The sequence below is a fragment of the Diabrotica undecimpunctata genome, chromosome 4 (assembly GCF_040954645.1).
Source record: "Diabrotica undecimpunctata isolate CICGRU chromosome 4, icDiaUnde3, whole genome shotgun sequence".
NCBI classification, from domain to species: Eukaryota; Metazoa; Arthropoda; class Insecta; order Coleoptera; family Chrysomelidae; genus Diabrotica; species Diabrotica undecimpunctata.
The window spans coordinates 146,635,799-146,662,216 of NC_092806.1; the positions used below are offsets into that span (position 1 = coordinate 146,635,799).

Sequence of the window (26,418 nt, forward strand, 5' to 3'; positions counted from 1 at the left end):
CATGTCTTTGATTTATCCTAAAGAAGGCGAATATCGCGTTAGGCGTAAGTAGTAAAATAAAATTATTTCTTTATTATTTTTATCCATCAATTTCATGTTGGTTTGGGCTTATATGACTGCGAACACTAGATACATTCGTCAATTCATTTCACGGAATAGTTATGTAACGTATAGGTGGTTCTGGAGACGATTTACCTAACGATCAAACACGTCGATATATAAAGGATATCTCTAGATTAAATTCCTCTATTTTGGATACGGTACGTGACCTACTACAAATCAAAAATTAAGAATTTTCAGTTCTGGAGGTAATATTTATTGTACGATTTGTTCGGTACTAAGTATAATTACGTGAATGTGCATGTAATTACATCGCCTCTTTGCTTCAATAATGTGTTAAGTTAAAAAGTACAATTTTACAGGAGCGTCATTTTTAACTTAAAAAAAATTATTGTCTCGAAAGGAATGCATTTTTATAGTCCATCTAATATTAACTATAAGTGTTAACTAATTACGTCTCTGAAAATATTAGATAGGCCTGATGATGTAATAAATTTAGCTAAAAATTTGCATATTTACGAAAAAGGTGATAATATGTCACACTTTTCCTGCAAAAATGTAATAAGACGAATGTTACAAACTGACTTATCACGTTGTTGATGATATTATTTTTGTTATGTTACTGGGTTATACAATAAACAAACGTTGTCGAAATAAAATATTTTAGATTTGAGAATATGTTCTTTATTGAAAAAGTGTAACTATAACAACCAATAACAGAACTACAAGGCAAAATTAAAGTGCAATAATTCTTAAATTAAAATTATTTCTTAAAGGTACTTAATAATGTGTAAAAGCTTAAATTCTAAACGAAATAATTTTATTAAATTACGAAAATGTAACACTGGAAATATTGTCTTTGTCAAAACAAGCAATAACACGTGACTTTTAAAATTACAATGATTCATAAAATGGCCTGTGATATCTTGGAATTAGGTTTTTATTAACCAAATCCATGAGATCCGCTTTTTTCTTTTCAGGCATACCTGGTTTTGCGCTGTATGCATCTCTCAATTCCAAATTGTTGCTCTTTTTCTTTTTATTAATAACTACAGCTTTCTGAAATTGTTTGTCAGCGTATGAATTTTTAAAAAATATAGCATCGGGTTCGCTTTTTTAAGTTGAATCACCTTTAAACCTGCTAGTTTTACTGTCTCATTATTTTCATCTTTCAGCAAAGAAAAGTTCATTTGATTGCATAAACTCTTCAAGTCAAAAAAATCGGCGAAACACATTTCATTAACATGGAAGGGCTCGCTTTTCTTCCTTGCAGCCTTTACGGCACCAATGAATGCGTCAGGTGTATACATAGGGCCGGATCTTAACTGGCGTTTAATTTCTCTCTCAATTTGAGAATGAGCAGAATCTCCCTCGTTTTGGGTGTGCCCTTTTATCAAATATTTATGCGTTACTGAGTTAAGATTTTCAATTGTTTTTACTGCGTATAGATACATACAGATCATAAATTTATTTTTTTGCTGGCCTGCACAATTATCCGAGTAAAACACAACGTCCAAATTGTTGGATGTTTCTGAAACTTTCTTAAGGTACTTGTAAACACATGTACCGATTTCATTCACACCTCTATGGGCGTTTGACTCATCCCAAACATAGCTTTCAACACAGTTATTCTGAATGTTGTATATGGTTAAATTAAAAATATTCAATTTCGATTTATAGTAGAAGACCGAGATTTCCCCTTTGGGGCACTGGAATACTGCTTGCAAGTCATACACTGCGACCAGAATTTTATTGTCTTTTTTATCATTTTCTTTCTCTATACGTAAGAGAACTTTTTCACTTTGATGTGTTTCGTATTTCTCTTTTATTTGTTGTTTCTCTTCCTCGGTGCTATTTTTATAACCTTCACACACATCACACAAGTCTTTTTTAGGAACAAAAAATGATATGTTGAAGTCTTGAGTAAATATACGGTAGAACATCAAATATGTGGCAAAAGGTACATTTAGTGATTTACACTTTGTAACATAGTCTCTGTGTAGGTCGGTAATCGCTTTGCTGCCATCAATGTAATATCTTTTTGAGTTAGCTCGTATGTAATGAGATTCAATTTTTGGTATTGATTCTATAAATGTTTTAACGCCATTTTTAACGCTTTCATCTACCTTATATCTATTTTCATGACGTCCTCGATTATCTTTCATTGCTGAAATGTTGCTCTCTCTATTTTTCTTCTTTAAGGCCGTTTCAATAGGACGGTTATTAATTGCTAGAGTATTTTAAAAAAATAGTTTACACACTCTAGTCTTTACACCAGCAACAGTTAAAAAGAAAGCGTTGTTATTGCCACGAGAAGGTGCAATATTCCCATCGGCATCTATTTTAACGTGTCTATATTTTGGGATGACTGCTTCAACACTGTTTGCGATAAATGACCACTGTTTTTCGATGTTTCCTAAATCCCAGTATTCTTTAAATAATTGCAAACGTCTTTCCTCTGTGATATTTAACCGACATTTAAAAGCACATTTTTCTCTGCAAGATGGTTTCAATGTTCGTTCTGGAATGTTTTTCTTTGCCTTTAGTGTTTGATAAGATTTTCCACTATTTCTCAGTTTCTTTACTACATTTTTTTGCCAATTATCTTCTTGTCTCCGTCTTTTTTTTCCTACTTTATTTGGACTACAATTTGTATTTGTTAATTTCTGTTGAGAGGCACTTATATTTTCTTTATCAGATGGGTCACTTTGTATTGGTGTAAGGTTATTAGGTATCATTTCATAGTCTTCCCTAGGTAGCAGATTCACACTTTCACATAAAATATCGTCTTGATTTACTGTGCTGAAAGGTAAATTTTGTTCATCAGAACATGAAGCATTTCTTCGATTACGATGTCTTAGTTCTACATCTTCATAGTCTGGGTCTTTTACGGAGTCGTCGGTATCTGTAAAGAAAATTATGATTAGAATATTATCAGAATTAGATAAAAACATGACATGCTTTTGATTACATTAAATAGAATATTACTAGAATTAGGTAAAAAAAATTAAATGCTTTTGATTACATTAAAATGAACATTAATTGAATACATAAAATTACCTTCACTGAAAGAACTACTACTTGATGAGCTGGTTGACGAGTCACTAGACGAGCTACTGCTAGTCGAATTACAACGAGTACGATTCGGAACTGTTAAATCAACTTTTTCTTCTCTTAACATTGAGTCCTCTATGTTTGAAGTTCCATTCTGTATGTTTAATGTTGTGTCATTATCTAAAAAACGGTACGTCAAATTTAATAATATTATATAATAGAAGATAAGAATAAATCAGAAGATAATAGTAATAAAAGTCATATACGCGAACCTGTTAGGCATACCGTACCTGACACAGATATTTAAATTTTACACAAGTTTTCGGTCAATCGTAGCCAGAATCGGCGATAAATGACAGCAAAACCTATCGTTTAATGGGTGCCTAAATAATTCGTAGATAACTAAAACTTACATACCTGTACTACTCATTAGAACGGAATTGTTCGATTTCTCGGTTGCCATTGCAAGTTCAAGGATCCTCTTAGATCGCGATTCCATCTGAAAAAATAAGTACATACTAGTTATTTATTTTAGTATGAACAATGTAATATTTAAAAATAATCCTCATAAAAATATTGTTTTTTTCTGGAAGAACGAAACATCAGCATGTATCTTGATCTTGTTTTTTGTACTGGGAAAACTTTTATCATATACAACGTGGTATCCGTAGATAACACAAAGCAAAGTTTATATATTTTCAGCAATAGTGTGACACGAAGATATATACCAATTCACACTCCAAGGACATTTTTCAACAACACTGTTTTAGAATAGACATATCACACTATAGAATAAAAAAATAATATTGAATGAATACATACCTTTGCAATCACAATGTAATATTGTGGTGTTATCACGTTCTTGTCGAAAAACTAGTGCACCTTCCTCTTCGCGCGCGGAGTGACAACTGTCTTGTCTCGTTGTTGAAACAAAGCACTCTGAAGAAAGAGATAGCGTGACATCGCAAAGTAGCACCTTTCCGCTGTCTCTTTTCCTTATATATTTGCCATTACTCACTGAATAGATACCGCGTTTTCGGAGAAAATAAAGTTTGACACGGCGGTTTTAATTATCAAATAAAAAAAAAATTGAGTTTTTGCACTTGTCACGTTATTGAAGCAAAGAGGCGACATGACCACCGATGCAGTTGGTTGATTTTGCAAATTATAGGCCCAATATGAAAACTGCCGGACGGGTTTATCAAAAATTGTTGAAAGTAGGATATGTACTTAAAATGTCTTGTAAATTTTGTTACAAGGATACTACTCACAGTTTTGCAAAACCCTTCTTTTTCTGTAGGGTAGACCGGGGAATCCCGACACCTTAAGACAATTTGAATTTTCAGATTTATTGGAATTTTCCGCATCCATTGGGTATGTAATATTGGTAAAACAATATCATTTACGTATTTAAAACCAATATTTCGCTAACTTTAGCAAAGTATCGGTATTTTCCCGATCACCGGGGTAATTCCGGCAGACGTTTGTAGTAACGCTGACTGTAGTAATAATAAGAAAATAATGAGACAACTGATGGTATTGCTTTATACGAAAACATTAAATACTTGAACGAAAATAAGATAAGCAGATACATAAGTAGATATACTTATTAAAAATCCAAAGTTGTTTCTACAATAAAGAACTTAGTTCATAGAACAAAAGTCACATTGATAGTTTTCAAGGCATATCCACTGCACTCAGCGTGGGCCCATTGTCCACCAAACACACATCTGTACTATAGTTCAGTTGTTACACCAAACTCACCACAAACCAAACACGAAACCAAACCAAACACGTTTCAGTGTTTCCGGAAAATAATTCAAAGCTGTCATCACATATTTTTGATTCATCTATATCTTCTTCGGAAGACGATTCTTCACAATTAGTTTGTCTTCGACACCTTCTTCCTTTATTTGTAGCCTTGCGTTTTAAGGCGCCCAATTTTATATGGGATTTATTTTCATCTTTTAATTGTTTGCTTTTTTCACTCTTCAACATTTTTAGCTTCAGATTCGGATTGACCTTTGGATCCTGTTATAACTTTTTTTAGTCTACGCTTGGCTTTTAGGTCACTAATTTCTTTTTTCTTCTTTGTGTCTTCCTAAACCGTTTTCATAGGGGTGCCAGTCATAATTACTGAGTCTTGTTTTCTGGAATCTTTTGGATTTGGTTTATCATTATTAAATGGTTTTGGAAGAGGTGATACTGATTCCAAAAGTCTTTGAAATGCACCAAGTGCTGTTTCATAAACATTTTCAGAGTCAACGATGACTGGAGTTTGAGTGTCTTGTTCAGTGACAAAGTCTATATCAGTAAATTTTTCAGAGCTGTACAGTAAGATCCCTGAAGCACTAAACCCTGAAACTACTTTATCTATCGTTGCTACTTTCAAGTAAGCTGCATTAAATATAGATGCTATGTCATACACAGAAATCTTTTGAAATTTATTTTCCCTCAAGAACCTGTCACACTGTATGTTGAATGCTTTCTCAGCGGCCATAAAACGACAAATCCAAAGGCTATAGTTTATGTAATGTGTGAGGTGGTATTGAGGCAACATGTATATGATTAGATCTACAATAATCATAATTATCAAGAGAGATGTGACTCCCGTGATTGTTTGAAATGTGTGAGCCACTGCATGAAGAGGTCTTCATTTGACCAACCATTATGCGAACATTTGTAAATGGCTCCAACCCACCTTTCTCTTACTGAGGTGACATTCTCTGCCTAGGATATATAAACATGGGGGTATATATGCACCTGAAGCACTCAAACTGCAGATAATCGTAATGTTTCTGCCTCTTTCCCAACTTGTGACAGAGCCCACCTGATGTTGGCCCTTAGTAGCTAAAACCTTTCCAGGTTTTTGGGCCGTAGATATACCGGTTTCGTCCATATTAAATCCCATCTAGAGTATTGTTCTTGTGTATGGTCTCCATCTTATAATATTTACATATCAAAAATTGAGACAGTTCAACACAAGTTCTTGAAATATGTATAGTCTGTCCCAAACCCTTCTTTCAGTGCGTCACTAATTTTGACGTCATATAGGATTTTAAGAATGTCGAGAATTATTGCATGACATTTTAGTTAAATCTGACAGTTGCAGGATCGTAATCGGCTAAATGTGAAAAGGTAATGTGGAATAAAAACTTTAACAATTCAATTTTTTTTTTAAATTTACATATTAGAGGTCTCGCCCTGTATATACATTTTTATTGCGCATTATATTGGAACTGCAGTTTGTCATATTATATCCTATTCTACACATTCCAAGGAAAGTGCTTAATTAACTAAGATTTATTTATGAATTTATTATTATTTAGTACAAACACTATGGAATTGGAATGTTTGTTTATTTAAAACAACGCTTCCTCCTAGAATCTTTTAAGTGTTGACTGCGAGATAAAAAATTTTACTAGTAATATTCGGAAAAGTAATTTTGCTATAAGTTTCTGTGGCAGCCAATAGTTTAATTTTGTGAAGATTTATCATTAAATAGTGGAAACAGTTTAAATAGTTCTAATATACACGAGTTCTATTAACATGTTCATACTTATTTATTGGTTAATGAAGATCCCAGATTATCACATACTGAAGTACTCTTTGTCACAGAATAGCTAGCATCTGTTTGAATGCCTTCATTTGCCAATCGTCCTACTGTTGGTAGGTAACGAAACTCCTAACGCCTCGGCAATACGCTAAAATGTATAGTATTTAAAATACTATTAGTATTTTTTAGAATAATTTAAAACTTACTTTACGAACAGCAGAAACTGGTAATAAAGTTGTCCCAGCCTCTTTTTCTAATTGAAAATAATTTAGTAATTTTAATGTTAGTATTTGTTCTTTCTAGGTATATCTAAAATATATGGGCATATTTAAAATATTTTGATGACAATAAATACAAAATTAAATTTTTACTGTAAAATGTCTGAAAATACTTGTTATGTTATGTGAACCTACCTTAATATTTGTAAACCTACCTTAACATGAGTGACAGGTGAAGGAGATGGACAGCGGACAGCAATCGAAGAAGATGGCTCGTTAGATATAATCATGTATTAAGTTTAGTTGGTCTTTAATAAAAGATATTAAAAAGAAACTGGTCGTCAATATTATTAAAAGCCCACAGAGACAACGTAACATGGTGTCAGAAGAAATTCAGGTCAGATTATAGCAACGAGTATTATAATAGTCATACAAAAGTCGAAACATGGTCTAACAGCACGTGGTGGTCTGGTTGGTTTTAAAAGAAATTGAATTAAAAACGGTCAAAAGATAAAGTTCAACCATGTCGGAACAAGATTCTATAGAGCAGAATCAACCTGTCGTTGTAAAAATAAAAAGTAACGTAATAGGAAATGAAATCCAACCATTGTCAATGCAAGGAAATTTGGCACACAACTGGGGAGAGTGGAGCATAAATTTCAAAATATTTTTGAGGGCCACAGGTTTAGAGGAAGAAAACGATGCGAGAAAAGTAGCTTTATTATTGCACTATATTGGTACAGATGCAAGAAATATTTACAAGTCATTTGAGGTTAACATGGATACTGTAACATTTCAAGAAGTTGTAGGGAAATTTGAAAAATACTGTAACCCGAAGAAAAATTTAACAGTAGAAAGACATTATTTTCTTACTAGAGTACAGAAAGATGGTGAAACCATTGAAGATTTCATGACTAGTCTAAAGAATTTGAGTTTAACATGTGAATTAGGAATTTTAAAAGAAAGTTTGGTGTGTGACATGTTCATTATTGGTTTAAATCCTAAATACCATTCAATTAAGCAAAAACTATTGCAAGAAGTAGATCTGAAGACAGAAAAGGTATTACAAATTGCTCAAAATATAATTACAACTCAAATGCAAGCACAACAGTTAAATAAAAATTCAGAAGCAGTGGTATACAAAGTAGAGAAGAATAAAGATGGTCCAGGTCCGAATTTTTACCAAAATAGTAGTAACAAGAGTCACAATTCAAATCATTCAAGGTATAGAAATGAAGTCCCAGGTCCAAGTTGGAGAAATGATGATAGTCAAAGGTACAACATAGATGGTACGAACACAAACAGTCAAAGTCAGGTAACGAGTCAGAATTTTAAATCAAGATATAATGGATGTGCAAATCAGAGTAAGAATAGTGAAAATAATCAAGTGGTAAGAAAAGTTTGTCAAAGATGTGGTGAAAACCATAGAAATAAATGTCCAGCATTAGTAGCTATTTGTCATTATTGTAAAAAACAAGGTCATTATGCAAAATGTTGTCAAACTAAAAGAGTAAATAAAATAAATTTAAGAGAAAGTACAGTACAATCATCTAATAATGGAAGTGATCCATGTTTTGTTATTAAAACTATTAGTCAGAATAGTATTAATCAGAATTGGTCAATTGTAGCCAGAATCAATAAAATAAATGTAGTATGTTATTTAGATACAGGTGCACAAGCTAATGTGATGTCAATAAAAATTTTTAATGAGGTTAATGTAGAAAAGTTAGAACTGGTACCTACATGTATAAATTTAAAGTCTTTTTCAAATGATGTCATACCTATTGTAGGAAAAGTAAATTTGTTATGTGAAATTGAGAATAGGTTAGAAAGTATTGAGTTCATTATTGTGAATTTGGAGTGTCAAACAATTTTGGGTCTAGATACTTGTCATAAATTAAAATTAATTAAAAGAGTTGGTCTAGTAAGTCATGAGTCTATAATAGAGAAAAATAAACAAGTTTTTACTGGTCTAGGTTGTCTACCTAATGTATGTCACTTAGAAATTGATAAAAATATTAAACCTATAATAGAACCGCCAAGAAGAATACCTTTTTCTTTACATGATAAATTAAAAGAAGAATTAAACAGAATGTTGTCTACGGGAGTAATAGAAAAAGTCAATGAAGCAAGTGAATGGGTAAATTCAATAGTCTTAGTCGAAAAAAGTAATAAAAGTTTGAGAGTTTGTCTGGATCCCCGTAATTTAAACAAAGCTATAAAAAGATGTCATTATCCTATACCAACATTTAATGAGATTAGGTCAAAATTAGCAAAAGCAAAATATTTTTCAACACTAGATGCACAGTCAGGGTTTTGGATGATACCATTAGATTTAGAGAGTTCTAAGCTATGCACATTTAATACACCCTTTGGAAGGTTTAGATTTACAAGATTACCTTACGGTATAAGCTGCGCTCCTGAAATTTTTCATAAAGTAATGAATGAAATAGTTGGAGACATAGAAGGAGTTTGTTTATATATAGATGATATTTTAATTTATAGTGAAACTTTGGAAGGTCACAATAAAATACTAGAACTAGTACTAGAAAGGGCAAAACAATTCAATTTAAAATTCAATATGGACAAATGCAAATTTCTGTTATCAGATATAAAATATTTGGGTCATATTTTTAGTGCAGAAGGCATATGTCCAGATTCTAGTAAAATAAGTGCAATTTGTCAAATGTCTATTCCTAACAGTGTAGCTGATATTAGAAGATTTTTGGGAATGATTAATTATTTAGGTGAGTACATAGATAATTTAGCAGAGCGTACAAAAAATTTAAGGTTGTTATTGAAAAAAAATATTAGTTTTCATTGGACAGAAGAGCATGGAAGAGAATTTGAGTCGCTTAAAGAAATGATTAGTCAAACGCCAGTACTAGCATATTTTGATAACAATTTACCTTTAACATTATCAGTTGATAGTTCACAATTTGCAGTTGGTGCAGTGATTTTACAAAACAAAAAACCTATAGCATATGCATCTAAATCTTTGTCACAGGCTCAGTCAAATTATGCACAAATAGAGAAAGAGTTATATGCAATCCAGTTCGGATGTACTAGATTTAAACAATACATTTATGGTAGAAAAGTTCAAGTTGAAACAGATCATAAACCATTAGTCAGTCTTTTTAAAAAACCATTATCTGAGGTTCCAGCACGTTTGCAAAGGATGATGCTAAACTTACAGCTTTATGATTTAGAAGTTAGCTATACTCCAGGAAAATTTCTTTTCATCGCAGATACATTAAGTAGGGCACCAGTAGAAGGTCCAGATAATACTGATAGTGGAGATGAAGAGTTACGTATACATGGAAGTTTATTAGTTAACAATTTAGCTGTGTCTTCAAAGAAATTAATGGAAATACAGGCAGCAACCAAAACTGATAGAGTTTTACAGTCAATAATAAGATATTATAATGAAGGTTGGCCAAGTTCAAAAAATAAATTGGAAACGGAGGTTAAACCGTATTACAATTTCAATCATGAAATACATGTTGTGGATGGATTAGTCTTTAGAGGAAATCAAATAATAATTCCTGAATCATTGCGTCAAGTTATATTAGAAATAATTCATGAAGGACATTTAGGATATGAAAAATGTATTCGACAAGCACGTACAGTAGTTTTTTGGCCAGGCATGACAGTAGATATAAAGAATAAAGTTGAACAGTGTCCAGCATGTATTAAATATCATAGATCAAATAGTCCAGAACAACTATTACCACATGAAATACCAACTTTGCCTTGGCAGAAAATTGGTGTTGATTTTTTTTATTATAGTAAAGTCACATATATATTATTAGTAGATTATTATTCTAAATACTTTGAAATAGCGCCTTTAAATAATACTTCAGCAAAAGAGGTCATTAGTACAATGAAGTCTATATTTGCGAGACATGGAATACCATTGATCTTAATGTCTGATAATGGTCCCCCATTCTCATCAAAAGAGTTTCAGTCATTTTTAGTAGATTGGGACATTACTTATCAAAGTTCTAGTCCTTATTATCCAAAAAGTAATGGTTTGGTAGAGAGGACAGTTCAAACTGTAAAGAATATTTTTAATAAGTGTATAGAGTCAGGCTCTGATCCATATCAGGGAATGTTGCAATACAGAAATACAACGTTAGAATGTGGTTATTCTCCAGCACAATTATTAATGTCACGTAATTTAAGAATGAAATTACCTGTTAGTGAAAAAATACTCATACCAAAAACAATTGATAGGGACGAATATAACAAATTTATTAAGGAAAAAGAAAGGAAAGTAAAAGAATATCATGATAGGTCAGCTAGAAACTTACCGAATCTGTTTGTTGGAGAAAATGTATTTTATAAAAAGGTTCCATCATCACCGTGGTTACCAGCTACTGTGATAGAAATAGGTCCTTTTCCAAGATCATATGTCGTCAGAACACCTGAAGGTGTACATTATCGTAGGAACAGACAACACATATTAAAGCCTGCCAGTACAATTAGTAGACAAAATAGTGAGGTGATAGTTAAGCATGAAAATAGTACAGCAGCTAGTTCCAATTTGTATGAGGCTCCAAATATGAACAACGATACATCAATTTCAAATCAAAGTTATGACAATTTAAATGTTAGCTTAAATAGGTCACATAGACCAAATGTAAGTAATCAATTTTGTACCAGGAGTGGTCGAATTGTAAATAGACCAAAAAGGTTTTCATTTTCAGAAGAGTAATGCGGCAGTGTAGTGTTGCGGGTAGATTTAGGTTGTTGGGATAGTTTAGTTTTTTTTGTAAAAAAAAAGGGGCATGTTATGTTATGTGAACCTACCTTAATATTTGTAAACCTACCTTAACATGAGTGACAGGTGAAGGAGATGGACAGCGGACAGCAATCGAAGAAGATGGCTCGTTAGATATAATCATGTATTAAGTTTAGTTGGTCTTTAATAAAAGATATTAAAAAGAAACTGGTCGTCAATATTATTAAAAGCCCACAGAGACAACGTAACAATACTAACCTGGAATGACATCATTATCACAGTATAGTTGTTGTCTATACTGTGTCATTATCATCTTATCAGTTGACATTGTGAAAGTAGGTACTGTCACGATCGAGACCATTTTGTCAAATTATATTTAAGTATACGCATCATTGATTGGATAGCTATTTAGAGTATTCTAAACTCCAACCAATTATACATCCTTAAGTAGAATTCGCTTTATACCCGTGAACGATACATAATTTTCTAAGTTCTATGTATAATAATCACAGACACAAACAGGGTATATAAATTATGATCAAATTGAAACCCAACTTGGTATTCTCTCATTGTATGACCGACGATTAATTAAAGATGCAAAGATGCTTTATGGCATAAATAATTTTACAGTCTTGTGTCCTCAGCTACTTGAGCAGGTTGGTCTGCATGTACCTCTCCGTAGAACACGATTAAACCAAACTTTTTATGTACCTCTTCACAGAACCAGCTATGCATATAATAATTTTTTATTTAGAGCACTAAGATGTGCAAATATTCACCCAGATTTAAATTTTTTTGCATTGAAGGCCGAATTCATTTCTGGTTTCAGGCATGTGTTTATTTGAGTGTCTGTGGAATAGGTAATCATCATCTTGATGTGTAAAACTAAATTACGTGATTAAGTTTGTGATATTTATACTTATATTTTTTTGTTTTATTATATACATTGTAAACATTGATAATCTTATTGGGCTGCAACCCGTTGAAAATAAATAAATATTCCACCTTTTGAGTTTAGATGATCCTCTTCTTCGCCTGAAGAAATGTATTCAGCTACACGGCTATGATGGAAAAAGGAAATACTTCTGGCATGCTGCAGCAATACTGAAAGTACTTATTTTCATCGGACGAACAATTTATGCAGGGCAAACGTTAAACCAACCGAAAAAGCTTGCCGAATTAGTTGCTACGTATCCTGTAAGGTTTATGGTAAGAATTAAATTTAGCACTTTCACATATAACTTAAGCACATCGAGTTAGAATCTATGGAGAAGCTATGAGCATATTAACGTGTGTATTAAAAACGGCGTAGGTAGACGTGGCTAACGGTGATACCAATATGGCGGTGGGATCATGGCCGGACTCAATAATATTAAAACTACTATAAAAATATGACTAGTTATTCAGAAGATTTAATCATAATCTACAAAGTGCAATACATTTTTAATAAACTATGATTTATTTATCCCGCGGTAAACACTAAAAACACGATATATTATACATAAAAATAAATTAATACAGTCAAATACTATTAATTTATTCTCTGAAGTACGGGCCATTACTTTGTTTACATATTTGTATACTAACCTGTAGAACGTTATTCCTGAAGATTTTTTTATTAACATTGCTTCTGCCCTGCCACTGCAACTACGTTGAGAACAAGAAACCATTATTATGCACTATCACAATATATTATTACAGTTTCTATAAAAGTATAAAACTAAAAATATTCGAAAAACGACAAACGTAAACAAACATATACGATCTGTCAAAAGTGTCAAAACAATATGGCCGAAGTGAGGTCGTTTTTAGTCACGTGATGCCCTCTCCATAGATTCTAACTCGATGCTTAAGCACTATATTTTTCTTTGGGATATAATCAAATATCACGTTCCTAAAACACTGTATTAGTGAAAATTGAATTGTTTGAATCAAGTATTGATTGTTTGTGTTTCACCTCCATAAATAATAGTGCACAACTCTTCCCAATTATTAATTTCCACGTAAATTAAGTATTTACCTTACCATGATCTGAAGTTTACTGCTATGTAAAAAGAGAAACAAAGTAATATCTTAATTTAAAAAGTGGTTTTTGATACTGCACTTATATTGTTCTTGTTTTAATCATATAAATAAATCATCTCTTCTCATCTTTAAATTATTTAATAAAGATTACTTATTTTAGGCAATAGCTAAGTTGTATGTACTTTATATCGACAAAAAACGTATTGAATACTTCTACTACACTATTAACAACGAATTTTGGGATTACAATATTGCAGGTCCCAAGATAGAAGCCGAAATTAAGAAAAGATTTTTTGCAACCAATATATTCGTACTATGCCATTTTATTGGGGCCATGTCGGTATTAACTTTTATTTCTCTCTTTCCTATTGTTGATATGCCGGAAGGAAAGCGGCCCTTACCTAATATCATTTGGACACCATTCGATACTGATCCAAGTCCGCTACATGAGATTCTTTATGTGATAATGTTGTGGAATTTAAGTTTGTCAGTATTTGGAAATGCGTTTTATGACGTATTGTTTATTTATGCGATGCAGCACTTATTTGTTCAATTTATGCTGTTAAAAGTATTGCTGATGAATATTACCAAAGAAATCATGGAAGAACATGACGATTATGACAAGTTATCCTCTGAGTACTTCCAAAATAAGGTGTACGACCGATTAACGATATGTGTTGCTCATCATGTCAAGTTATTAAAGTAAGTAGGTACTAAAAAAGTCTATACCTACTTTCATTAAGCGATGCAGGGCGTATACACAAAGATAAATTTAACAGATGATTGTTAAAGATGTTCCAAATGAGTCTACTCGTTCCGATAAGTAACAGTATAATTATGACACTTTATTAATTTTTTTTATTTTCTCAACTATTAGTGTTTATTGCATAGTATATAAATTATTTTTATCGCTGAATACATAGTAAGTAAAAACATAATCCGATTTATAAAATTAATGAATATTTTATGCATACATGCAAGTAACAGTTCTTCAAGAATATTTAAAAACTAACCGAAATGTCCATCTTTATTTCGTTACTGCCGACGTCGTCGGAACTCATACAGGTTCGGACACGATTTAATTTCGGTATTATATTTCGGTATTGAAATTTTGTAATTTGAATCGATTTGTGAGTATATTTTTAGTCATCTTGACGGTTAAAGGACAATAAATTATATTTATGCTGTTAATGTTGAATTAGCAATTATTTGTTGTGCGATTTAAAACTATTTAAGTATATATTTTTATTTGTATAACGACCCTATCTATACGTGATTGTGATTACTGTAACAATAACCACGGATTTCAATAACTGATATTGAAACCAAAAATGTCCTCCACTGATTCTGCTGATGAATTGGTTGAAAATACATGGAGTCCTCCTCGAAAACGAACTAAAAGAAGCCCTCTTAGCGTTGAAGTTAAAGAAATCATTTTAAATGTGAAAGACAAGAAAATCTCGGGTTAGTGATTGAAGATATTGTGAAAAAAGTGGCTAATAAAGTTGGAGTTTGTGATAGAAGTGTGTTTACGGTGATAAAGGAATACAAAACGAATCATCAACCCGCTGGAACAAAAGTATGTCTGACCCGGAAAAAGAAGTTTGACAAAATTAATGATTTTGACAAAAGCGTCATTAGAAGACTGTTTCATAATTTTTTTATGAGCAACGAAATACCCACCGTTGATAAGGTTTTAAAGAAGGTGAACGATGACCCTGATTTGCCAAATTTTTCGAAAACCACATTTTACCGAATATTGGAAAAACTTAATTTTCAATATAAACGTAGGGGAAGAAACGCTCTTTTACTATATAGAGACGACATTGTGATGTGGAGAAGAGAATATTTTCAAAAGATAAGAGCTTATAGAGAGTAGAAGCGGAAAATATATTATCTGGATGAGACATGGTTGAACGCTGGCCATACAAAGTCTAAAATATGGGTAGACACTACAATAAAAACATCAAGACAAGCTTTTTTGTTATTACATTATTCAGTGCTCATAAAGTTTACCATACATTTTTGCTTTTAATTTTTTATAAATTTATATAATTATATATATATATATATATATATATATATATATATATATATATATATATATATATATATATATATATATATATATATATATATATATATATATATATATATATATTATTTCAACATTATTGAGTAATGAGTATTTTTTTTGTTATTATTATTATGAAACTTTTTAGAATTGTACAAACAACTAAGTAAACTAAAACAATCAGGTTCTTTGTCGAGCACTTTTGCAAAATTAAAATATAAATTTCGTATTTTATAAGATAATATATATTCTGACTAAACAAAAAGATAATCCCAAATGCGGCCCTGTTGCAGGCCTACACGTGGTAATGTTTACATCTCCCTGCATCGGTTAATGAATTTTACTATAATAATTATTCTAATATATAACCTTCAAATTCAAAGCTTTACATTTTTTATTTTATCTTCTGCTATAGAAATATAGACCGCTATTGGGATAAACCCGTACTCGTACCCTCTCCAAACTGCCAAAGTGTCATGTCTGTTTATAGTCTGAAGTTATATTAAATTCTATCGTTTATTTTGAAAATTTTTAAAAAATAGTTCTTTTTCAAAATAACTTAACAACTACATAATGATACAGTACAAAAATTTAGTTCTTTTTTCGATAAATATTCGTGATTTTTATAAACTTATGTACCGTACTTGCTTTTTCTCTACAATCTCTCATGCCTATTTCAGATGTCTTGCTTTACTGCTTCCAACCATATTTTCTTTGGACGCCATCTTCTTTTTTTCCCAATGTCTTCCTGCTCGTTTAGTATTCTTCTAACATTTCGATTCTCTGGCACTCATATGATGACCCAAATCCATCTAGCTCTTTGGGCTTGTATTTTTGCCACAATTGCTGGTTTTCCATTCTTCTTCTTCGCATGCCATATCAGGATTATCCGAGGTTGACGATCACCATTGCGAAAGCTTCTTGATCTTCTTCAATATGGAATAATTGTCCCGCATTTGATATCCGAGTCCATTCTCAAATGTTTCTCAACCAAGAAACCCGTTTCCTTCCTACACCTCTACGGCCCTCTATTTTGCCTTTAAGGATCAGTTGTAATATGTTATATCGACTTCCCCTTACTATATGTCCCAGATAAGACATTTTTCGATGTTTAACAGTCTTTAGCAGTTCTCTATCTTTGTTGACGCTCCTTAATACTTCTTTATTAGTTTTCCTGACTGTCCAAGGTATCTTCAGCATTCATCTATGAACCCACATTTCCAATGCTTCAATTTTGTTTATAATCGATACTTTTAGCTTCCAAACTTCTGCACTATACAAAAGTACGGACCAAACATAACACTTGACCATTCTTTGTCTTAGTTCTAAACTGAGATGATTATTGCAAAGAAATGACTTCATTTTCATAAAAGTAGTTTTAGTCATTGCTATTTTACGTTTTATTTCTATGTCTGGATCTAGTTGGTTCGTTATCACAGTTCCCAAATATGTCATTTTGTGGACTTTCTTAACTTGGACTCCGTTTAATTGAAGCTTTGCTTCAATGTCGGGATGTTGCTCACGACTAAACACTAAAAATTTGGTTTTGAGTTTATTTTTATGCCCATTTCCTCTCCTACCTCGTGAACACGATTATATGGTTTTCCATACATCCTCATTATTTCTTCATTTGTCCTTCTTCTTCAAATATTTCTGAGCAGCTTTATTTCCCATATCTCTGCTTTTTCTTTCTGATATTTCATAATTTATATTTCGCTAGGTGATGATTCGTATCATTTTTATAAATTGAAAATCGCGTTATCTGTGCCGAGAATTGAACTCGTGCGCTCTGGCTTTGAATGTCAGTATCTTAGCCACTATGTTATGGTCGCCACGGAAGGTATCAATAAACGGGCCTTAACCAAGCCATGAGACCTCATTTATTATCAATAATTTATTTATTTATCCATTGACCCTATTCAGTCACGAATTCCAATTTAAACCTACAGATGCCTTGTGGGTTGTACACTGCTGCATTTGAAATATTTGTGGCTGAAGTATGACTTTTTTTAAACTACTCATGTGAGTATTAGTCCGTTAAGTCATCGGGGTGATATAACTCATTATTGAAATGTATTACATTATATCTATCTTCTCTCTTTTTTACCTGTCTTTTTTTTATCTCGCAGAAATCGCTTTAATTGTTTTAAAAATGTAAGATTGACTCTTATAAAACCCTAATTATCACCTTTTTATTTTGTTTCTAACAAAATTTAATAGCTTGGAAGGTATAACTTTTGATTTATTCGAAAAATTGTAATAAAAAAGATCTATATATTCGTATTACGTTATTTTCATTTAGAAAGAAATAACATAGATTTTTATCTTTGCAGGTTTGGAAAGAACCTTGAGATATTTTCTTCTGGAGTCCTTCTACCCCAATTAGTAATGAGTTATGCAGTATTGGTTATTAATGGATATATTCTAAGTATTGTTAGTAAAACTGTATTTTTGTTACATTATAAAATTATATAACATAAGAAACGTCACAGGTGAAAGATATTCATATATAAAGTCTTTTAAGATGTAGTTTAAAAATTGTGTTCATGATAGCCAAGTCCGTCTATTAGCAGGACTAGATCAACCTTTCTCCTCTTTTATCTTTTGTTTTAAGACCACAGCTTTCCACAATGTCCCCCTCAACCGTACCCTGTTCCATTTTGGCGGTAAAAAATTGACGGATGGGACTCCTCCTTGAACTGCATTTACTTGCCATCACACTGGGTGGAAGCAGACAGAGCTTCTGTAGAATAGTTCAAACATTTTACCACACGCCAACGTCACAGAGTATGATCCAGTATTGTCAATATTAGATATCTCTCCACTTACACCCAGATTAAAGACATAAAAATGAACACTGTAGTCAGGGCTAATTAAATAGTGGTATGCTTACCACTTTACTGTGTCTGTTATGGGATTCCTTTACGGTCAGGCAATCGAACGAGTTTTTAGAAGAAATATCGCACGAATAGTGCCTCAGTGATTCTTCTTATTCTTAAAGAGTCTTCTCCTCAATGGAGGCTGGCTACTACAATTGCAAAACTTCTCTGTCTTCAGCTGTTCATAATTTAGCCCTGTCTATTGGTGGATATTTCTTAACCACGATGGTCTTTTCCTTCCTAGCCCTCTTTCTCTCGATCTTTCCTTTCACTATTAGTTGAGGATATTGATACTTATTATTTCTCAGTATGTGGCCTAGGTATGATGTTTTTCTTACTTTCACTATGTTGAAATGTTCTCGTTCCTTGCCTATTCTCTGCAACACTTCTTCCTTTGAGATATGCGATGTCTATGAAATCTTGAGTATTCTCCCGTAGATCCACATTTCAAAGCCTCCAATTTATTTACCGCTGATCTTTTAAGAGTTCACGTTTCAACTGCATAGAGAAGAGTCGACCAGATGTAGCATTTTGATAAACGTAGTCGAATTTCGAGTTTTCGAAAGATTTTCTGGTCTGTTCTGTTCTCAATCTTATCTCTAGATAACAGCAAATGATACAGAGCTAGCACCCACTCTGCAAATATTGCCACTTATTTACTTATTTACTATACCTCGTGTACGTATGGGTGAGCATAAAACACGCTTGCATTGCTGCAAAATTCACTTTCTATTCCTGTGGAGCATATATGTACTGGTCACGTGGGCATATTCATTATATTCCTAATGAATGGTTGGTCCTTTAACAATCAACTTTTTTGTACATATTTTAGAATGATCATCAATAGATCTAGATCATCAAACTTGATGATCAGTTGGAAATTAGATTAAACATTCATAAAGCCTTAGCTTGCCTTCTCCTACTAATTAATTTTACACCTTTCAAAACTTTATAAATGTATATTTGTATACCTATATATTTTTAAATATATTCCAGGATCATAGTGATTTGATGAAAACCACCATACTTCTAAACTTAACTGGGTCATGCCTCGTCCAATTAGCTGTATTTGCTTTTCAAGCATCGGACATTAAATTTCAGGTTTGTAAAAGGTAGTCGATCGTATAATAATTATAAATAACAATATTCTTTTAGAGCTTGTCAGTCATTGACTCAATTCACAACTCAGAATGGTATTTGTTTAAAGCTCCGCTTAAAAAAGCTTTAACCTTTATTATAATGAATACCAAAAAGCCAATTTCGATCAATGCTGGAGGACTTTCCAACGTTGACAATGAGGTTTTAGTAAACGTAAGTTCTACTAGAAAGTAGTATTAAAAATAGTCTTATCACTTCTACGCAAAATATATTTATTTGTTTTTTTTTTATTTTTAGATCATCCAAAAAGCTTTTTCGGCAATTACGCTCTTACGAGCTTTAACAGCTGTCGAGTAAAAGATTTATGAGTAATAATCTAAGTATGGAAAATTTTAGTTCACCTGACACTTTCTTTGCGTATAAATTAGTAATTAATTTACTTAACACAATGCTTATTCTTGTATACATAATATAGTTAAATATTCTCTACAATAATTGATGTGTCATATCTCAATACTGTGGAATAAAATATACATATATGTGTATATATTTCAGCTAAAATTTCGTTGAAACTGTATTTCCTGGTAACCGTTAGAATATTTTTTTAAATTTTATTTGTTGCATCAAATTTACAATATATTATGTAGAATGTAGATTTAGTGCATTTAGTTCATTGACTGGCTATAGTAACCTATTTCATGGATGCATATTTAACTTATGCATCCACGCTTAATAAAATTTCGATGCCATTGATTTGCAAACTGTCTTTTTTTCACAATAAAATCTTTATTTTTAATATATTAAATTGTTAAATTTTTTATGTTAAAACTTAAAAAGGTATAAAACTTTCAATATTAAAAGTATTAATTTTTTTTATTACATATAAATAAAATTTTATAACTTTAAATTAAAAATAGGTTCGCTCCAATAAAACGAAAAACCGTCACGTAACTTTTTATTATTCTGTTTTCCTGTTCAAAAATCTACGAAACTTTTTAAAACATTTTAAAAATATTTTCTACCAAAAATGTCGATTTTCTCAGGACTTTTCATTAAGCTTTTAAACTATTTTCGAAATTCTGTGGCTAGAAGGCAAAAGGGGATAACTCTCATTTGGAAGTTTTTCAGTACAGACATTTTTAGTTTATATGGTCTTTTTGTTACCTTATAGACGTAATATTAGTAACGTTTGTATATTTCTAGATCCGACTTACATTCTGTTAGATATATATAAGTGTTTTTTCTTAAATTAATATCTATGTGTCCAATATTTTGATAAATTAAAAAAAATATTTTAGGATATTTATTATTTTTAATTATTTCAAGAAAGCATAAGGAGATAAGTCAAGTTATAGTTGAAATGCACATAAAATCATCTTGGTAAAGGGGGTTATGTAGATTTATACCCTTATGCTCGGTAGTAACTTGGCTAACATTATATGTGCACTGTAGTGTTAACTGCAGTTATTTCTACTTACAACGGGCAACCGCAATGAAGCAAAGAAAATATTTTGTTCTGGATATAGCATTGACAGAACAAAAAATAAAACGTAAATTTTTCAAAAAGTTTATTAAACATGGAGGTTTCTACAGCAATCTGATGGTACGTTTACAAATTAACAATTGATCAAGATGATACTTAGAAAGAGAATTAAAGGTGCATTCTAAACACAAAATAAAAACATATATTCTATATAATACGAACAGAATAGCTTTCGCAGGAAGAAAAAAAAATTTGATGAACACAAATATTTTTCGGAAGCTGTTTCTTTAAAATAATAAATTACACAAATATTTGTTTTAGAATATTTTATTAAAAATCGTCATCACTAAAATAATTATCTATGTCTGGATCTGTGTCAGCAGTATTATCCAGATCTTGTGAATTTCGTGGAATTTGGGCAAGTCCACGATAAAATTCTTTTGCACGCTCATCAACTAACTTAATAAGGTCTGAAAGATCGCTTATTTTTTTCACTTATTTGTCTTGGCTTATCATACAAATTATCTAAAGTAATGTTCTTGATATCGATGGGTGTATCTTTTTTTTTTCTTTTAACATTTATTTCTTAAAATGGCTCATATTCCTGAAGCGATGTTTTAAAATTAATAATGCCAAATTCCTTGGTGTATCTTAGCCATTTCATATTTCTTCAGCAAATTTCAGTCTTATTGTCTCTCTTCTTTCTCTTTATTAACATTCCCTTGAATAAATTTTTAAAACTAAAAAAAAAAGAATTGGGGTCATTTCAACTACCGTAAACTTATTTTTTTCTGTTTGGTTTGTTTCCTCTGTTTTTTGTTTTTGTTTAGCGGTAGTAGTACGTTTTGTTCCTACAGATCTTACTAAGGTATACCAATCTCTGGGTATATGGATAGGAAATGGGCATTTTTTTTTAAATCTTTCTATTGTTGCGTGATCTACGTCATACTCCATGTGAGTATGGCCAGGTACTAAAAATTTATGATCAATTACCTTTAAGTTATTATTTTGACTTAATAAAAGCGTAAACATTGCTGCCACAATTGAGTTTTTATTTTGTCCGCCACAAGTATCACTGTATAAAATGACGTGCTCTATTTCAGAAGGTAAATTAGCAAGACTCTTAAATAAACAAGAAGCAATTTCGTTGGCACCTTGTCCCGCGATACCTTCAAGCCATATATAATGAGTGGAGACCTTTGCAGAACAATCATTAATTGTCAAGTTATACGTATTTAATTGTTGTTTGTAAAACACGGTATTAGTTTGTAAGTAAGGAGTAGGAAAAACCTGTTGTAAGTCAAATACAAATATTTTTTGACTTTTGCTGTTTATACATCTTAATTTGTCTAATCTCTTTGACTCGTAAGCAGTTTCAGCTTCTATATGATGATCTGCTAATAAATTCTCATGCTTTTTCCTTGCATCAGCTGTCTTACTGATATTAATATGATTGTGAAAAATATCACAATTGTTACAGGTATAGTTGCTTGGTTTTTTAAACTTTAAGCCTAATTTATCGATTGTTTGAGAGTAAACTTTATAAGAAACCGGTTCATATGTTATGTCCTGGGTATACAATTGATACGTCTTAGCTTTTGTTTATTCTACTACTAGATACCTTTTACTAGTATGTTTTCGTGAGTAGTGAGACTCATAGGCAGGAAATTTTGATATGTGGCTATAGACGAGTTCCATTCTAGATTCGGAAATTTGTTTTTTGGTTCATGCCTGGCTCTGCCATCAGCCATAGGAATACCACAGTTGGATGACGTTTTCTTTTTTGTAACAGTTTCAATAAATTTATTACTTTCGTCAAAAATAGCAGAAAAACATACCTTGCAGCATTGGATTCTTCCTCCTTGGATTTCTATAAAATATGTAAAACACTTTTCCCTATTTTTTGAAGGTTTATCAGTATCACTTCTGTTAGTAGTAGTCTTCTTGTCAGAAATTTGAATTAATGAGGCAATACAACTTACCCTTCTATCGTAGATGCCCATTCCGGAGTAATTTGAAAACAGAGATAATCTATGTTCATCAAATATTTTTTCTTTACACTTTCTTCTACAATCTCGCAGTGACCGTGACCGCCTAGCTTTATTGCGTTTCCTTTGTTTGTTTCATATCCTTTACCAGTATTTCGTAAAACCTGTATATTTTTTCTTTTTCCTACTTTTCGTTTCAATATTTTGTGCATTGGTTGGCCATGTTCTTCATTGTTTTCAAAATTTGGTTCATCTGAGCCATTTTTCTTCCGTTCGGTGTCAGAATCACTATGGTGGTCTTCTTGAATGTGATCATAGACCGGGTCTTTTACGCTGTCGTCTGAGTCAAAATCTTGCTGTACATTTTCTTTTACTAAAAAAAATATGGAATGTAGTGATCAATAATCAACAATTATACCACACGTGGAGGAATAATAATTGCTATTTCGAGTTGCCATCGTAGTGAACGTTCCTTGATAAAATTTGCGTGTGCTGTCTTCACAATCTAGACAAGTACTGACAAGAAACTGATACGAATATGATTTGCGTGGACACCGCATTCTTGCATAAAGGGATAACTTTGTATATCCTAGCAATACTTTCATGTATATTTCTTCTATCACATTCCGGCAAAAGGGGATATCTTGATTTAATGCCTTTTACTAGCACACATTTCGAATAATTCTCAAGTTAACATGACTTAAATCGTTTTGCTTTTCAGTTAATTTCATAATGTTAGAAAATATGTGCACATATACCATTTCACTAGTAATTACTATTTTGCTCTCCACACGATATCTTGAGTTAGATCCTTAAAACAGTCGTTACGATTAAATTGTAGCCAAGTTACCCCTTTTTGATCAATAATAATATTTTAATTAGTAAACTTTCACTTAACTCTCTTTACCAAGATTGTGCAGAATCAAAAACGCTATCGAATGGTATACATAACACTATTTTGCAAAAAATCGACTTATCCCCTTTTGCCTTCCAGCCACAGAATTATTTCATTGAACACTTGTCCTGTTTAAAAAAGTATTCAATGAAACTTTTTCCTAAATTTTGAAATTTTCTATTTCGTCGAAACTTTTTAGGGTAGGCTCAGAGGTAGGCTATTAAAGATAATTCATAATGTCGTGGACCTGACGTAATCATTTAGTGACGTCGATCTACGAACGAAACTGTTATATAAACTGTTTTACTCCATTCGCTTAGCTCGGGCATATTTTGACAGATTCATTGTCGGAAACTTACAACACAATTCCTACTTCTCAGTATTAATAGCTCAAGTATCCTACTATTGCAGACTTCTTTCTTTAAAAAAATAAGAATTATTTTAAATAGTGGAAGTTAATACTAAACCCATCAAATTTTGGGTAGTATATATTTAAATAATATATTTTAGTTGTTAGATATAATTTAACATAACTATTTATTATATGGTGCAGATAAATAAATATTGATTGTCGGTAATTCGCAAAGTTCTATTTTATTTACTATTTAGTTTGTTTACTATTAATATTGGCTATGAGTACATGTGCTTGGTTGTATAGTAATTTCCAGCCACTTTTAGTCTATCAAAAAGTAACTAACTTCGCAAAAAAATAATTACTAAATTCACTAGACAGTTCGGACTGCGAACCGAGTATATCAGGCATTGCTAAAAACATGCAGTTCTCTTCTGTGCGTTATCGTAGCGAGACAGAGACGAACTAGTGTTTGCTTTAGTGAAATAGCTTTAATAGTTTTATTTTTTGAACAATCGTTTTTTAAATATTTTATTATTTTTTGATCATTCTCAATAAAAAAAGGTTATTTGTAATTTTTCTCTAAATTTGATCGTTTTCAACTCATAAACAATTTAAAACTAAAAAAAAAACGAAAAATGGTGATTGAAGGCTCAAAAACACACAATTATTATTTAATTCACCAAACCTTGTTCTATCAGTTTCTGATACTTTAGTTTGGGCTTGTTTAATTTAAAAACATTGTTTTTAGTTGTTTGAGGCCCTTATCACAACCTAAAAATGGATTTATACAAACCTGTTTAATAAATTAGGACCACTTTTTGTATGAGCGACCTCTTGAACATTATTCTGCGGTATTTTATGAAAGTGATTATGCAAAAAATCTCATGGGAATATTTTTCCCAAGGAATTCAAGGTTTTCGTTTCGAATAAACATATTTTGCTGAATTTAACCCCAAAATCCTATTATTTTTCTATCATACATTGATTTGTTATTTATTTATTTGTCCTCTAGATTTTTTTTAGTTCTTAAAAGGTTTATTTATAAGCCAAATTAGTGCAATGTAAATATTTTACATTTTTTCACAGCAATTCTTATCGACAGTAAAAACGGGAAGTCATAAATTTTTATTACATCTTTCAATGTGAGATAAAATAAAAATGCGATCCTCCTCCTAAGTGCCTTCTCTATTGAGGTTGTCGATCAATATGGCAAATTTCTCTCTGTTCTGGGCTTGATGAATTAATTCATTTCCTTTTGTGTGGGTCCAATCTCTGATGTTTCGTAGCCAAGATTTTTTCTTTCGTCCTATGCCCCTTTTACCTTCAATCTTGCCTTCTAATATTAACTGGAGCTGCTCAAATTCCCTATGGCGTATTATGTGTCCTAGATATGACGTCTGTCCAATTTTGATAGTATTGACCAGATGAGGGCGTGTGTTCATTGCTCTCAGTACTTCTTCATTCGTAGTTCTGCCGGTCCAGCTTATTCTTAACATTCGGCGGTACATCCACATTTCAAATGATTTTAATTTGTTGACTTCATACTGTTTTAATGTCCAGGTCTCACAGCCATATAGTAATAGAGACAACACATAACACTTTAGTGTTCTCAATCTTATTGAGACTGATAGCTTGGGGTTACAGAGCATTTTACGCATATTCATGAAACCAGATCTTGCTATATAAAAATGCGATAACTAACTGTAATGTTTAAGATTAGAGAAACATAATATGTCATGTTTATTGGAAATAATCGACATCATTAGCAAGTGCAAATCCTACCCTGTCGCCTAATTTCCTATGCAATTAAAATGCTAAATGTTTTTAGGGTCCATTTATTTTTTCGGGCATGCGTATTTACGAGGTCCACGAGGTTTTGAAACATCTTTACAACACAAATTTCAAAACTGCGTAATATGGCTATATACTTTTACAAAAGATCTAAAATCTGCTCAAAACAGATATACCCAGAATCTGGTAATATAGTTT

The 26,418-nt window shown here is 31.7% G+C and overlaps 2 protein-coding genes across 4 annotated transcripts; one reads left to right on the plus strand and one right to left on the minus strand.

The window, feature by feature from the left end:
* LOC140440153 (odorant receptor 30a-like) lies at positions 1–26,344 on the plus strand. 2 transcript variants are annotated; one of them, XM_072530468.1, is made up of 7 exons: positions 1–44; positions 12,651–12,841; positions 13,818–14,359; positions 18,065–18,164; positions 19,607–19,711; positions 19,766–19,921; positions 20,006–26,344. In XM_072530468.1, exons 1-7 carry the CDS (start codon positions 2–4, stop codon positions 20,063–20,065), a joined length of 1,197 nt encoding a protein of 398 aa, XP_072386569.1. In that variant the 5' UTR covers position 1; the 3' UTR covers positions 20,066–26,344. The 2 variants fall into 2 exon arrangements, with proteins under 2 accessions (XP_072386569.1, XP_072386568.1); XM_072530467.1 differs by lacking the exon at positions 1–44 and adding an exon at positions 12,048–12,492.
* On the minus strand, positions 402–4,221 carry LOC140438492 (uncharacterized). Of its 2 annotated transcripts, XM_072528153.1 has the most exons (4): positions 3,937–4,221; positions 3,532–3,613; positions 3,121–3,294; positions 402–2,965 (listed from the first exon to the last, which is right to left on the minus strand). In XM_072528153.1, the coding sequence occupies exons 2-4, from the start codon at positions 3,611–3,613 to the stop codon at positions 2,301–2,303; spliced, it is 921 nt and encodes a 306-aa protein (XP_072384254.1). In that variant the 5' UTR covers positions 3,937–4,221; the 3' UTR covers positions 402–2,300. The 2 variants fall into 2 exon arrangements, with proteins under 2 accessions (XP_072384254.1, XP_072384253.1); XM_072528152.1 differs by lacking the exon at positions 3,937–4,221 and having other exon boundaries at positions 3,532–3,747.
* Positions 26,345–26,418: the final 74 nt, after the last annotated feature.

Excerpts from the sequence above, each read along its gene's own strand:
- LOC140438492 (XM_072528152.1), bottom strand. The coding sequence starts at position 3,631 with ATGTACTTATTTTTTCAGATGGAATCGCGATCTAAGAGGATCCTTGAA. Across the intron at positions 3,295-3,531 it reads CGTTCTAATGAGTAGTACAG|ATAATGACACAACATTAAAC; the intron begins GTATGTAAGTTT and ends ACCGTTTTTTAG. Across the intron at positions 2,966-3,120 it reads TAGTAGTTCTTTCAGTGAAG|ATACCGACGACTCCGTAAAA; the intron begins GTAATTTTATGT and ends TTTTCTTTACAG.
- LOC140440153 (XM_072530467.1), top strand. The coding sequence starts at position 12,396 with ATGTGCAAATATTCACCCAGATTTAAATTTTTTTGCATTGAAGGCCGA. Across the intron at positions 19,712-19,765 it reads CATCGGACATTAAATTTCAG|AGCTTGTCAGTCATTGACTC; the intron begins GTTTGTAAAAGG and ends ATATTCTTTTAG. Across the intron at positions 19,922-20,005 it reads ACAATGAGGTTTTAGTAAAC|ATCATCCAAAAAGCTTTTTC; the intron begins GTAAGTTCTACT and ends TTTTATTTTTAG.